At 34.5% G+C, this 15,360-nt stretch overlaps 1 protein-coding gene across 1 annotated transcript; it reads right to left on the bottom strand.

The window, feature by feature from the left end:
• Positions 1-355: 355 nt before the first annotated feature.
• LOC105804307 (U-box domain-containing protein 27) lies at positions 356-1,771 on the bottom strand. Its single transcript, XM_012636871.2, has one exon. It carries the CDS (start codon positions 1,672-1,674, stop codon positions 463-465), a length of 1,212 nt encoding a protein of 403 aa, XP_012492325.1. The 5' UTR covers positions 1,675-1,771; the 3' UTR covers positions 356-462.
• Positions 1,772-15,360: the final 13,589 nt, after the last annotated feature.

Here is a 15,360-nt window from a genome sequence, read left to right as displayed (position 1 = left end):
GGATCAGTAGTACTGTCCATTGACCATGAGTGGGCAAGAAGTGGACAATGGCTCCACAAGTTGAAAGCTTCATTTCTACAATTACAGCTATTTATGAGAAATTGAGTGAGCCCTTGCTTTGTCTTTTTGCAGTTCAAAATCAAATCAAAACAAAACCGTACCAAATTTCAAGAAACAGAACAAGCAACTGAGCAAGCTAAGCAATCAAACAATGATATAGCCTACTCTTTTTTTACCAGTCCCAAAAACATTATAATGCGACACCAAGTTGTTTATTTTATCGTATTTCCTTTGCTTCATCCGACTACTAATGATAAACATTAAAAAAGCAAAAGATTTTGAAGGAAAAAAGAACTTTCTAACTAAAATCATAATGAATTTCTGTTTCATGATTCAACTAACAAAATTTTCCTTTGATTTACAAACGTGGGGGGTTTTAAGAGAAAGCAGAAGGAAAATTGCTCAAAAGGGCATAATATGGGTAGTCTTAGTATCATAACTTGATAAACAAGGCTTGGAATTAACCCCAAAAATCTTGAGCAAATCGGCAGACATTTGTCTGACCGCTGGAGAACAATTGCTTTGGATGAGCAACAAAATCTTGGTCATTCCATTGCCACTAACCACCGCTTCTAGCGCTTTCTCGTCTCTAAACAAATAGCAAACAATCCAGAGTATCGTCACTGCATGCTCTGTCGCTTTGCTCGATGCTTTCAACACTTTCTGCACAATCGCTTGTAACAAAATCGTATCATGCCATATCTCCACCCTCCCTTCTTTGCAAGATGATAATGTTTCCAGCAGTTTTAATGATTTCTCGATTATCGAGGGGGTCATGTTTGGTTCGGATAGAAGGATCTTTAACTCTGGGATGGTTCGAGATTGAATTAGCTTTGCTTTTACTCTTTTGGGCATTGCGATTGATATCAAACAAGATAAGCTCGCTTCGATCAATCTTGGATCCTTCTCTTTACTTAATGATTTTACCAATTCGAGTAATAATCCTTCTTTCTGGGCTATTTTCAGCTTGGATTCTCCATCGACCGCTAGGGACTCCAGTAATTGAACCGATTGTATTTGCGAATCTGAACTTCCTCGTTGTAGAATGACAAGGATCGTCGACAAGCAATTCGATTCCATCAACGGCTTCTTCTCCGAAATTTTACTTAGCATCAAATCCAAAATATGAACAACTTGTTCGATTAATTTGATGTCCGATTCTGCATTCCTCATAAAATCGAAAACCGCATTCAAAAACCCGTCCATTCTCGCCAGGAATTCACGGTTCTCCTCTGATTCTCTCGCGAAACGAACGATCTTCGTTAACGCTGAAAAGCTATTGTTGTCGAGTTGTTTAACCAAAACTTTGACCTGATCGTGAGAAGGAAGGACAACTGAGTTTGCCGCCAATTCGGCGTCGTGTTGACGGCGAGCGACTGAGTCGGACCAGATCTGAATGAGTCGTTGTAAATTGCGGTTGGGAACGAATTCTTTGCTTTGAAGAACCTGCATCGTGGCCGGACAAGTGTTGTTGCCGCTATCTAGCCACCGCTGGATGCTGGTTCTGTCATATGTTACGCCAGTGCACAAGCTTACTGGTGATTTCATGACGTCCAACGATATCGGACATCGAAAAAAATTCGGAATCGTAATGCACAAATCGTCTCTTCGCATTTTTCCCCCTTGTTTGGAAAGCGAGAAAGTCTAAGGAAAATGAATATTTCAGAGAGAAAGTGAAGAACAAAAAAAAAGAAAAAGAAAGAGGAGTTGGAGATGAGAGAGAGAGGCCGGGGTTTAAAGAAAGAGAGAGAAATAGTCAAAGGATAACTGACGTCATCAATTTATCATTTTTAAAACAAATATTCGTTTTTTTTTCTTTTTATAGTTTTGCTTTTTTCAGTCGTTGGTCAAAGGAGAGTGAGGTTCTGGAGGTGGGGTATCTTAAGCGCGTGTAGTTCAGATTTTTGAGATTGAAATATATGCCATCGGATTAAATGTCAGAAATGATGTTATAGATCACGAGATGAAAATGAACGGTAGAGATCAGATGGAGGAGAAATAAATGCGTAGTTAAAGAATGACAACGTGGGGGGTTTAAAGGGTCAGAACCAACCGGAGGGTTCGGTTGGTCGGTCTTGATTGCATCATTTGGATCTTGAGACCAAAAAGATGTATCCAAATTTCTCTTTAGAGGGTTAAAATTTTTGGTAGAAATTAGAAATTTTGATATAATATAGATTAGAAATTTTGATATAATGTTAATTTTTTTATAATTTGGAATTTTTGATAAGTGTACATCAAAATTTTATTTATGGGTGTTGATACAAAATATAACAAGAAAGGAGACAAGGAAGAATAAGTGGTGATGTTGTGGAGGTCGATTCACTTAAAGAGATGAAGAATAAAAAAGCAAGTGAATGGTGCGTTAATAAAGCCTTTTTGAGAAAACTTATAAATCCAAGTTTTGGTTGTCCTTAAAATCAATTTTGCTTCATTTGATTTTTAAGGCTTTTTTCGTGTTTTTCTTTAATCCCTGCAAGCTTCTCTTTAGTTAGAGTTAAGGACTTTCTTGTGTTTGTTGTTAGGATTTCTATATGTGTTTTTTTTTTCTTATTGTTTTTTATTACTACGAAAATTCACTCATGGCTAGGAATCAAAGATTTAGGTCTCAAAGGGGAGGAATATCTACTAGGGCTCATCCATCGAGGGGTAGGGGTAGATCTACTATAACACCCCGATACCCGACCCGATCGCGGGGCCCAAGCTATAGTGTATCACATTCATTACCAGAGTAACTACGATCCATTCATGATTAAATTATGTAATTTAATGCTAAAATTAAACAATTATATATATACTCAACATGAAATGTAATCATTCTCGAGTTTTATTCAACTTACTGAAACTCTAAAGCTTAAATGAAATTAATAAAGGACTAAAATGAAAAGTTTCAAAAGTACGAGCATTTCATAGCAATTTAATAACTAAATTCAACTAAATCATACATTTAATACGGGATGGAATCATTTACAGGTCTTGCAAAAACTTACGTAAGCTCAAAAGCTAACCCGAGGAAGTGATAGGACCTAATTGAAAATATTTCAAAATAAAGAATCGTCATCATGACATCCTTCACCTCACATCGAGACGACGACAAATAGATTGTCACGTCTCGACAATAGGCCAACCGACGTTTCAACGTCACCTACTGTAATGGCCTTGTCGAGACGAAAAATCTCTCATTGCACTGTGTGTAACAGCCCGAATTTGGGGCTAGTCGGAATAGTGGTTTCGGTACCACAAATTCGACGAAAAAAATTATTTTCATTATACTTTTATGGTCTACGATTTCACAAAATGATTTCGTAAAAATTTTGTTTGAAAATTTTGACATTTGGGCACTCAATTTAGTAAAAAAAAACTAAATTGTAAAAAGTGCAAAAGTTGAGTTCTATATGTTAGAGGTGTTCACTTGTTATGAAATTTTAAATTGGAGGTCTTTATATGGTAATTAGACCATTGGTTAAGTTGGTGGAAAAAAATGGGTATGGTTAGGCAGGTTTCCAAAGTTTTTCATTAAGGGCATTTTGGTCATTTAGTTATTAAAATGAATTAAAAACAAAATTAAAAGCCAATTTTTGTCCATCCTCAACCCCTAGGCCAAAAATTGCATGGAGAAACCATGGCTAGCATTTTTCAAGCTTCCAAGCTCGATTGTAAGTCCGTTCTATCCCCGTTTTTAATGATTTTTACGTTTTTGAAATCCTCGTAACAAGATTTACCTATTTTTACCATTGTTTTGAACTAGGGTTTGTGTTTAAAAATTTACCCATGAATGATATGCATGTATTTTGATGTTTTATGGAAGAATATGGATGTTTGGAGTGTGATAAACGATTTGTACTAAGTAATTTTCGATGAAAATGCCTAAAAGGATTAATTTGTAAAAGTTATAAAATATGTCACAAGTGTGTGAATAAGTGAGTATTGTGGACTGCTATAGTTATGAAAATGGTTCATATAAGCCTAAAATTCAAGGAAATTGAATAAAAATTATTTTACGAGCCTAGGGGCAAAATCGTAATTTTGTGAAACTTTAGGGGCAAAAATGTAATTTTGAAAAAGTATGATTTTTGGACTGGAATGAATAGTGTGAAGGTTATATAAGTTAAATGTATTGTTATAAATCAAGAAAGACGAGAAATTGAAATTGATCGATAAAAAGAAAAGTGAGAAAAAGTGAAAAATTCTCGAATGAACCTTTGAAATAAAAAGGGATACGAATGAAATGACAGAAATGATCACATGTGTGGCACGGATTGTGTGTAGGCCACTATGTAAAAGTGAAAGTGATGGTCACATGTGTAATACTATGTGCAGGCTACTACGTGTACCGGAATGATAGGTCGCATGTGTAGTACTATGTGCAGGCTACTATGCATACCGGATAGTTTCGATCACGTGTGTAGTACTATGTGCAAGCTACTATGTGTATCAAATGGTAATGGTCACATGTGTAGTACTATGTGTAGGCTACTATGTGAACCGAACATCATTGATTAGTAAAGTGGTTGCTATGTGCTGATTCCACCGGACATCATTGATTAATAAGGTGGTTGCTATGTGCTGAATCCACCGAGTATCTGTTATTATTCCGAAGTGTTCATCGGGAAATTGACTAAGTGTAATTGAACAATGAATATAGGTGTGCAATTGAGTCTGAATATCGACTTAGAAATGGAAAAGTGAATTTTGAATTGACTTGTGATTGAAAGTGAAAAAGTGAAATTATGAAAGAGTACATTTAGCAATAAAACAATTTAGACAGCAACAGTTGTGTGACTTTGAAAAATCACCAAAAATGGTGGAGATTGAATTATAAGCTAAATAATATATGAAATTGAATCTGAATGAGTCTATTTTCACATAAAAGAAACAGAGCAAGCAAAAGAGTTATATATTTTGAGATATTTGAAGTTTAGTTAGATAGAGTCAGAATGAGTTCGGAATCCACTGTTCTGACTTTGGAAAATAGTCAAAAATTGTACAAAAATAATTATGGGATAAATTTTAATCCTCAGTGAAGTTATTTTCAATAGAAACAAACAGAAACAATATCCGAATTCTGTACAATGAGATAATTAATTTTTAGTGAAGAGAGGTCAAAACTGTCAAGCAGTGAAACAGAGGAAAATTTAAAGAATAAACTGTACTATTTGGCTAAACCAAAAATTCTGAAAATTTTATGGTAAGAGGATATGTGAATATAGTTTCAGGGAAAATTTACGGATCTTAATTTGGAGTTCTTTAGCTCCAGATAAAAATAATTTAGTGCCTCTAACTCGAATAGACAGCTTTGAATATACATGTGAGTGAATAGTGAAATTGTAGTTAATGTTGTTTAAGTGTGTTATACACATTAAGGATGTGGAATGGAGAGGAGGAGGAGGAAAAGTGGAAGAACATATGAATGATTTGTGTATAATTGGCCATATGCTCGATTATAATCGATAAACGATTGAAAAGAAATGATGTTTATAATTGTGCATTATTAGTTATAGTTAAAGTTCATGTGAGAAAATAAAGTTTCATAGTATGTGTATGTGGTATACTTGGTATATGATTTGATATGTAGCAATGTCAGAAATGGTTTATGAATTAACTCATATTGATAAGTTTAATACATAAATAAATGTGGTGTTTATCCATGCTTATAATGCTTATACTATATGTTTATTTGGCTAGCATGTTTGGTGTGTATGCTTAGGCTTTGGCCAAGTTGTGGTTGGATTACGCCACATTAAATTTATAAAATCATGCATTGAGATGGTAAATGTCTAGATAGAAATATGCTTGTGATCATAAAAGGGTAGTAAGGTTTAAAGTTTGTAATCTTTATTAAAATGGTTTATCATGTGGTTAGTCTTCAAAAAGACTAGCTTGCGACTATGGTTGAGTGTAATGTTTATATCTTGTGTTATATGCATAGGAAACGGGAGTGGAAAGGAAATGAAATACTAGGTTCATGCTTGAAGTGTAAAATGATGCAAAAAAGGGACGTTAAGTTAAACGATAAATATGTATTAGTATTGAACTTAATGAAATTGAATTGTACGTGAATTAAATGGAAATTGCAAATGATATGATTTGAATTAAATGAATTATTGTGGTATTGAAATGTATATTGGATTGAGAAATTGAATTGAATCGTGAACATGAGAATCGTGAATTAAATGAAATGGAAATAAAGTATTGAATTGCATTAGTATGTATTGGGTCTCAGAAACCCTATTTGTTACAAATATAGTATTTTGAAGTTATAACGTGAAGATTTATAAAAGCATGTTAAAAATTTGAAGAGTTTAAATTTGAATGAAACTTTATAACTCGGTTTAACATGTTTATAAGTGATGTGTTCTGGTAATGCCTCGTACCCTATTTTGGCATCGAATACGGGTAAGGGGTGTTACAATGTGACATCGCCAGATTCGGTCATAACGTTTAGACTGGATTTTGGGTGTTACACTGTGACCTTACAAACCACTTCTTATCCTAAGGACCAACCTTTGGTGTCACAACGTGACCTTCTCGTCATGACGAAGTTCGAATGACTTCACGATGTCATTCTTTGTTTCTGTTATTTTTATTTCTCAAATTTGCAAAATTCATCACTAGTTAAAAACCTACTCTGAGCCTTTTCAACCTAAATAATGACTTAAAACTTCACATCATCTCAATTCATCCATAATCATCAAACTATATCAAAGAAAGTTTAAATACATATCATTCAACCATATCATCGTTTTACCCTACTTACCTACTTAACTTGCCTCAAAACACCAAGCATGGCAATTCAAACATCCATTAAACCAATTACTTCAAAACAATCAATTAAACAAAAAATAAGTACTTACTAACATTTTCAAATCAAAACCTACTTTTTTAAAACTAGTCATCTACCTAATTATCCTTCATTATACTAACATTGTAACACCCAAAATTGGTGAGTCTTGAGTCTGGATAGTGCCCCAAAGGAAATCTGATGGCCGCGGTCCTATATGCCAATATGACATTTCTAGTGCACTAGTAGGACATATAGGCAATGATAGGATGTAAGGAAAGGAATAAACTCTAAAAGGTGTGATACGAGTCGCAAAGGCCCAACTCAAGCTCAAGAACGTGATGGGCTCAAATTACCACAAGGCCCAATAACGAGGTCAAAGGCCAGACAAATGCGTTCAAAACTAAATGGAACCATTCAAGAATTTATTAGCAAGGCTTTAGATGCGTACACGAAGGAAAAAGAAAATAAAGATTCACTTTCTTGTTTTCAAGAAAATCAAGAAACCGAATCTTGGTCCAATTTTGCTATTTTGAGCGATTCCAAGAATCAAGAAAATCAAGATTTCAAATCTTGGAAATCTTGGTCCAAGAAACCGAATCTTGCAGCAAAGGCGCATTGGATCTCCGTTATGAGTATCAACGAACCAATTTCGGTAGGAAACGGACTACAAGCCCAAGTTCTTGAAGGCAAGGCCCAATAAGATGTCGAATCCCAAATCAAGAAAGTTAAATGAGACTTAGTTGAAAATCAGGCCAAATTGTCAAAGTGGCCCAATTTGTAAAATTCTAATTCTTTAAATACCTAGTTTAATTTTAGACTTTAGAATTATTATATATGTAAAAATTCAGCCCAAGCAGCCCATTAAATGCCTTGGCCGAATTTTCCCTCCAAATTTAATAATTAGGTTTTTTTTTAGTTTTCCTAATGAGATTAGGAAATTAGATAGAAGGCCTATAAATAGGCATGGCCGGCCACATTGTTACATAACTTAAAGAATACATTGAAATCAGATTGCTTTTGTTTGCAAATTCTCTTCAGTTTTTTCTCCAAGAATTTTCTCTTGAGTTTTCTTTAGAAGTAGTTTTAATAATCTTTTTTATTGTGGGAACCATCTCCCGCCTTCTTCAATATTAAAGAAACTGATCGGCACCCTTCTTGGCAGTAAGAATCGATCATTAATTCATCTTTTCCATTGATCTTGTTGTCTATTCATCACAATTCTGATTAAATTCGATTTGCTGGAATTTGGAGTTTGATTTGCTGTTTTGGATGTTAATCTTTTCAGATTCGGTTTGGGAAGCTCATAATCGTTCTTAATTATCAAAGATCATTCTTAATCCATAATTTCTCTCTTTCTTGTTGCACGATTCCTCATTCTAAATCAATTTTCGTTCTTTTTGTGATCTGTTGAATTAACTTTCTATTTTGGTGCAATTGACAGATTCGGTTGAATTAGAGACTTCTTTGAAGTTTATTCACGTGTTCTTGACTTCTGAATTCCCTAATAATAAGTGTTTCGATTCTTGGTTTATTCTTTGCTGTTTTAGAGTTTTTATTTCAGATCTGGAAATTCTAAGATTTGATCTTTCTGCTTTGTTTCAGATCCATTCGTTTAGAGTTTTCGTAGGAGTTTCCCATGACTTGACAACTTGATCTTGGTCCGCACACAACCCTCTATCATTTGGTATCAGATTTTGGGTGTTTTGGGTGTTTTTGGTTGATTTCTAAACTGATTTCCTTTAAAATCAGCATATAACAGTTTTTTACCCAGAAAAATTTTTCAAAAAAATTCATTTGAGTAGGTAAACATTGTCCAATTGATCTAAAATTTATATATATATTTGTGGCACTGTGATAGAATAAAAAAAATTCTCGCAAAAAAATCAGTCAAAACAGTCAAAAAATAGAAAAAGACGAAATTAGAAAAAAAATTAAAAAAAATATTCAGCAGGTTGAGTTTAGTGTCAAAACTTTCTAGATAAAATATAAATATTTAAGGACATTCCAGTTTAAATTTCATGATTTTTGGAGATCGAGAACACCTCGAATGAAGTTGTCAAGTTACTCCGCAATTTTTCGGGTTTTTGGGTTTCAGCAATTTTTATTGATTCTTAGCTGTAGGTTTTCATTGGTTTTGCCTTTATTATTCCTTTACACTATTTAACACCTTCTTGTTTCTTGTGTTAGTAGGATTTAACAGTGTGCACAATTCTTCCTCGGTGTGACACAAATCAATTGGTGTCTCGTTATTTTTGGACTCCTAGTGCAAATTAGGATTCTTTGGTAGTTTTGGTTCATACACTTTCTAATTGATTGATATAGACTCTACTAAAGAACTCACAAGACTGAATTCTACCTCTTTGAGAATTTGATTTTTCCTTTTTGAGTGATTAACGGTGAGGTTTGTTAATTTTTTTTTGAGTGTTGAGTGTTTGTTTTGCAGGTTTTAAAATAAAATGTCTAGAATTGGTCAAGACGATGATGAGAATAATGACCATAATGAGGTCCTTGTAGTCCGCCGCACCCTTAACATCCAAATGAGAGACGATGTTGATAATCAAAGGACCAATATTTTCCATTCTAGGTGTTTTATAAAAGGTAACTTATGTTCACTTATTATTGATAGTGGGAGTTGTTCTAATGTAGTGAGCAGTTATTTGGTGGATTCTTTAAAGTTACCTTGTACCGAGCACCCTAAGCCGTATCACCTTCAGTGGCTTAATGAATGCTCAGAAGTTAAAGTTACAAAACAAGCCTTGATCACTTTTAAGCTCGGGAATTACGAGGATGAGGTATGGTGTGATGTGGTCCCAATGCATGCGACACACTTGCTCCTTGGACGGCCTTGGCAATTTGATCGTGATGTTACACACCAAGGCAAGCTCAATAGATACTCTCTTGTGTTTAAAGGCCGAAAATTCACTTTTGCTTCTTTAAATCCCAATGATGTATATAAAGATCAATTAAAAATGATGAAATTTTGTGAGGGGGTAAGGGAGAAAGGACAAATACAAAAGACAGAGAGAAAAAAGGCTAGTAGTGGAAAAAGTCAAAATCTAAATAGCCCAAAGGTGAGTGAATCCGCAAGTGGTAAAATAAGAGCGAAAAATTTGATGGCAACAAAAAAAGATGTGCGGAGAGCCCTACTCAATAAACAGCCTTGTATCATTGTGAGGTTTAGGCAAAACTATTTATCTTTATCTAACATTAACGAAAATTTGCCTAGTGTGTTTCAGTGTCTTTTGCAGGACTTTGAGGATGTTTTTAGTGAGGTCCTAAAGGTTTACCACCTTTACGTGGGATAGAGCGTCAAATTGACTTAGTACCCAGAGCTTCAATTCCAAATCGACCAACCTATAGAAGCAATCTCGAGGAGACAAAGGAATTGCAAAGGCAAGTTGAGGAGTTACTAGACAAAAGGTACATTCGTGAGAGCCTAAGCCCTTGTGTCGTTCCTATCTTATTGGTACCAAAGAAAGATGGTACGTATAGAATGTGTGTTGATTGCTGTCCAATCAACAAAATAACGGTAAAGTATAGACATCCAATTCCTAGACTTGATGATATGCTTGATAAATTACATAGTTCAGTTATATTTACTAAATTGATTTAAAAAGCGGTTATCATCAAATTCGAATGAGGGAAGGGGATGAATGGAAAACAGCCTTTAAAACAAAATTTGCATTGTATGAATGGTTAGTTACGCCTTTCGGCCTTACTAATGCACCGAGTACATTTATGAGATTAATGAATCACGTTTTAAGGCTTCACTTGTGTAAATTTGTAGTAGTTTACTTTGATGTTATTTTAATTTACTCAAAGGCATTAGATGATCATGTTTTTCATGTTAGAACCGTTTTAGATATTCTGCGAGCTGAAAAATTGTTTGCCAACCTTGATAAATGCACATTCTGTTGTGATAAGCTAATATTTTTAGGTTTCATAGTTAGTGCTCAAGGTATTCATGTCGATGAGGACAAAGTCAAGGCAATCAAAGAGTGGCCAACTCCTAAATCGGTAACTGAGGTGAGATCTTTCCATGGTTTAGCTAGTTTTTATAGACAATTAGTGAAAGATTTCTCTACTATTGCTGCCCCATTAACAGAGGTCATAAAGAAATCCGTGGGTTTCAAATGGGGTGAAACTCAAGAAAAAGCTTTTCAGACCCTAAAAGCTAAGTTATGTTATGCTTCTCTTCTTAAATTACCTGATTTTACTAATACTTTTGAACTTGAGTGTGATGCTTCAGGAATAGGCATTGGGGCCGTTTTAATGCAAGATAAGCAATCAATTGCTTATTTTAGTGAAAAATTGAACGGTGAACAATTAAACTACTCAACTTATGATAAAGAACTGTTGGCATTGGTTCGTGCACTTCAAGTATGGCAACATTATTTGCTGCCTAATGAATTTGTCATTCATACAGACCATGAATCCCTTAAGTGGTTAAAGGGACAAGGTAAGTTGAGTAAATGGCATGCCCGATGGGTGAAATTCATTGAAACATTTCCTTATGTGATAAAATATAAAACATGTAAAGATAATGTAGTTGCGGATGCTTTATCTAGACGATATACTTTAATAACTACATTGAATGCTAAAGTATTAGGGTTTGAACATATTAAAGAGTTATATAATGATGATGCTAATTTTGGCCATATCAATAGAAATTGTGGACATACTACTTTTGAGAAGTTTTATCTTGTAGATGGATTTCTTTTTCGTATGAATAGGTTATGCATACCAAAGTGTTCCATGCGAGACTTATTGATGCATGAGGCCTATAGTGGGGGTTTAATGGGACATTTTGGAGTGGCCAAAACAGTAGACATCTTGCAAGAACACTTCCATTGGCCACATATGAAGAAGGATGTCGAAAAGGTATGTTCTAAGTGCATTACATGTAAACAAGCAAAATCTAAGGTAATGCCTCATGGCCTTTACAGTCCTTTGTCGATTCCTACTTCACCATGGGTAGACTTATCCATGGATTTTATTCTAGGTTTGCCACGAACTAAGAAATGAAGAGATAGTATATTTGTTGTTGTTGACAGGTTTTCCAAGATGGCACATTTTATTCCTTGTCACAAAACAGATGATGCTACACATGTGGCAGACTTATTTTTTAAAGAAGTGGTAAGACTTCATGGCATCCCTAAAACAATTGTTTCTGATAGAGATGTCAAATTCCTTAGCCACTTTTGGAAGGTATTGTGGGGTAAGCTTGGTACGAAATTACTTTATTCCACTACATGTCACCCCCAAATCGATGGCCAAACTGAGGTAGTTAATCGAATATTAGGAACCTTATTACGATCTGTTGTGGGAAAGAACATTAGGAATTGGGAAGAATGTCTACCATTTGTTGAATTTGCTTATAATAAATCTATTCATTCTACAACTGGTTATTCTCCATTTGAACTTGTTTATGGTTTTAACCCACTAACAGTACTTGATCTTGCGCCATTGCCACTAGAACATATTATTAATTTAGATGGCGAACAGAAAGCTGAGTTGGTAAAATCCTTACACGAGAAGGCTAGGCAACGAATAGCCAAAACAAATGACATCAACACCAACAAAGCAAACAAGGGGCGCAAACGGGTTGTCCTTGAACCCAGAGATTGGGTTTGGGTCCATATGAGGAAAGAACGATTTCCTACAAAAAGGAAGACCAAGTTGGACCCAATGGGCGATGAGCCTTTCCAAGTACTCGAGCGGATCAACGATAATGCTTACAAAATTGATCTACCTTGTGAGTACAATGTAAGTTCTACTTTTAATGTGGTTGACTTATCTCCATTTGATATTTCAGATTCGAGGACGAATCTTTTTAGGAAGGGGGGAATGATACGAGTTGCAAAGGCCCAACTCAAGCTCAAGAACGTGATGGGCTCAAATTACCACAGGGCCCAATAACGAGGTCAAAGGCCAGGAAAATGCGTTCAAAACTAAATGGAACCATTCAAGAATTTATTAGCAAGGCCTTAGATGCATACACGGAGGAAAAAGAAAATCAAGATTCACTTTCTTGTTTTCAAGAAAATCAAGAAACTGAATCTTGGTCCAATTTTGCAGTTTTGAGCGATTCCAAGAATCAAGAAAATCAAGATTTCAGATCTTGAAAATCTTGGTCCAAGAAACTGAATCTTACAGCAAAGGCGCATTGAATCTCCGTTACGAGTATCAACGAACCAATTTCGGTAGGAAACGTACTACAAGCCCAAGTTCTTGAAGGCAAGGCCCAATAAGATGTCCAAGCCCAAATCAAGGTCAAAGTGGCCCAATTTGTAAAATTCTAATTCTTTAAATACCTAGTTTAATTTTAGACTTTAGGATTATTATATATGTAAAAATTCAGCCCAAGCAGCCCATTAAATGCCTTGGCCGAATTTTCCCTCCAAATTTAATAATTAGGTTTTTTTTTTAATTTTCCTAATGAGATTAGGAAATTAGATAGAAGGCCTATAAATAGGCATGACCGGCTACATTGTTACATAACTTAAAGAATACATTGAAATCAGATTGCTTTTGTTTGCAAATTCTCTTGAGTTTTTTCTCCAAGAATTTTCTCTTGAGTTTTCTTTAGAAGTAGTTTTAACAATCTTTTTGATTGTGGGAGCCATCTTCAGCATTCTTCTTGCCATTGTTCTTCATTAGAGGGGAGATTAGAGCCATTTGAAGGGAGTTGTGAAATCTTTCTCGATTTCAAGGCTTCTTAGGACTTTATCTTTATTTGTCTTACTGTTCAATCTTTTTAATTTTTTGCTTGTATCGGTTTTGTTAGCTAACTTTTGCTGTTCTTGTTGCGTTTCAGCCATTCCCAAAGTTCAAAATCTATCTTGCAACAATCTTTGGCATCAAGAAAACGTTCTCCAATCTTCAATTTCAATTGATCTTGCCGCCCCAATTCTCTTTTTTCTGATTCAATCGATTTGCTGGATTTTTAAAAATTAACTTGCTGTTTTGTGTTATTCTTTTCAGACTCGACAGATTGGATCCTACCTTGAACGCGATCCCGTGTTCTTGGCTTCCAAGATTAGTCATCTCTAAGGGCGTTTGATTCTTGCTGTTCATTTATTGATTTGGGAATTTTCGTTTTCAAATCTAATCAAATCTCATATTAATTCTCTGTTTAAATTTCAGATCTAAGCGTCTAAAGCTTTCATAGGATTTTCCCGTGATTTGACAACTCGATCTTGGTCCACGTGCAACCCCCTATCAAGGTGTATGATGGTGAAAAAGGAAAGATTGGCAAAGATATTAAAGATTTTTGAGTTATAAGAAGACGTTGCCAAGTTAAGGTACGCCCAGTTTGTCCAGTTAAGGTATAAGTTACATACGAACAAGATAGTTAGGATGGAACAATGGGTCAAATCAAATATATGAAAAGATTTTAGATTCTAGGATACGCTTCTCTACAACTGTAAGCCACTAATAAGAGTAACCTTGAAAATTAATGACGTGTGTCAAGTTCTAATAGAAGAGCATGGGTTTTCTTTATAAAGTATTGTAACTTAGTTTAGAAGGAAATAAGTTATCTTCTCCCTTCTATTTGATAACAACCAATGATGCCTGGCTCTAGAAGTTGATAAGAAATTTCTTGTTAAGCTAAAACTAAAGATCAGAATTAATGTATAAGATGGTTTCCTCACCCGGGGCAAGTATTCTAAACTTACGTATGGCTTTCTATGATAGTAAGCTAGCCTATGTTTGTAAATGAAAAGATATAGGGGTAAAGTGTAACAACCCATTTTCTAATGGTGTCAGAAATAGTGGTTTTGGGACCACAATTCTAACGTGTGAGTCCATAAATATTAATTATGTAATATATTTATTAATTATATAATATTTATGAAGTCATTAGTGTCATATTAGGATATCGTTTAGAAATTTTGATGTTTGGTTAGTTAATTAATGAAAAAGGATTAAATCGTAAAAGTTGGAAAAGTTTATTACTATTGATTTTTTCTTTTCTTAGCTAAATGGCCTAAATGGTTAAAGTTGGAGGATTTATGTTGTAATTAGACCATAACTTAGTAGTGTGGATAGTTAATGGAAGAAATAAATTAAAATTTGGTGCCTTATAATATTTTTATTAAACTAAACAAAAGATAAAATAATAAAAACAAAAGAAAGTAACATTCATCTTCTTCATTCTCCCATTTTTCAACCGAGCACCCTTGTTGCTAAACCTCTAAGCTTCGGCATTGTCTCTATGCTTGCATGTAAGTGTTTTCTTGGTCCGTTTTTCATTAATTTTGTATTTTTGTGATCGTTGTATTGATATCTAGCTAGAATAGGGGTTATTTTGCAAAACTGTCAAAGTTTATAAAGTTTTCCATTGATTTCCTTGAATTTTTCTTGATGTTTATTCTTGAGTTTGAAGCTTTATGATGATTTTGGTCTAGTTTGTAAAGTAATTTTGATTAGTTTTCATGTTTAGGGATTAAAGTGAAAATAAGTTAAATTAGACATGGTTTTCGTGGAAAAATTCAGCATGGAAGGACTATTTT

The sequence above is a fragment of the Gossypium raimondii genome, chromosome 11 (assembly GCF_025698545.1).
Source record: "Gossypium raimondii isolate GPD5lz chromosome 11, ASM2569854v1, whole genome shotgun sequence".
Classification (NCBI taxonomy): domain Eukaryota; kingdom Viridiplantae; phylum Streptophyta; class Magnoliopsida; order Malvales; family Malvaceae; genus Gossypium; species Gossypium raimondii.
Note: the sequence above shows the minus strand (reverse complement) of the source record. Positions and strands in the feature narration are given on the sequence as shown.

Excerpts from the sequence above, each read along its gene's own strand:
- LOC105804307 (XM_012636871.2), bottom strand. The coding sequence starts at position 1,674 with ATGCGAAGAGACGATTTGTGCATTACGATTCCGAATTTTTTTCGATGT.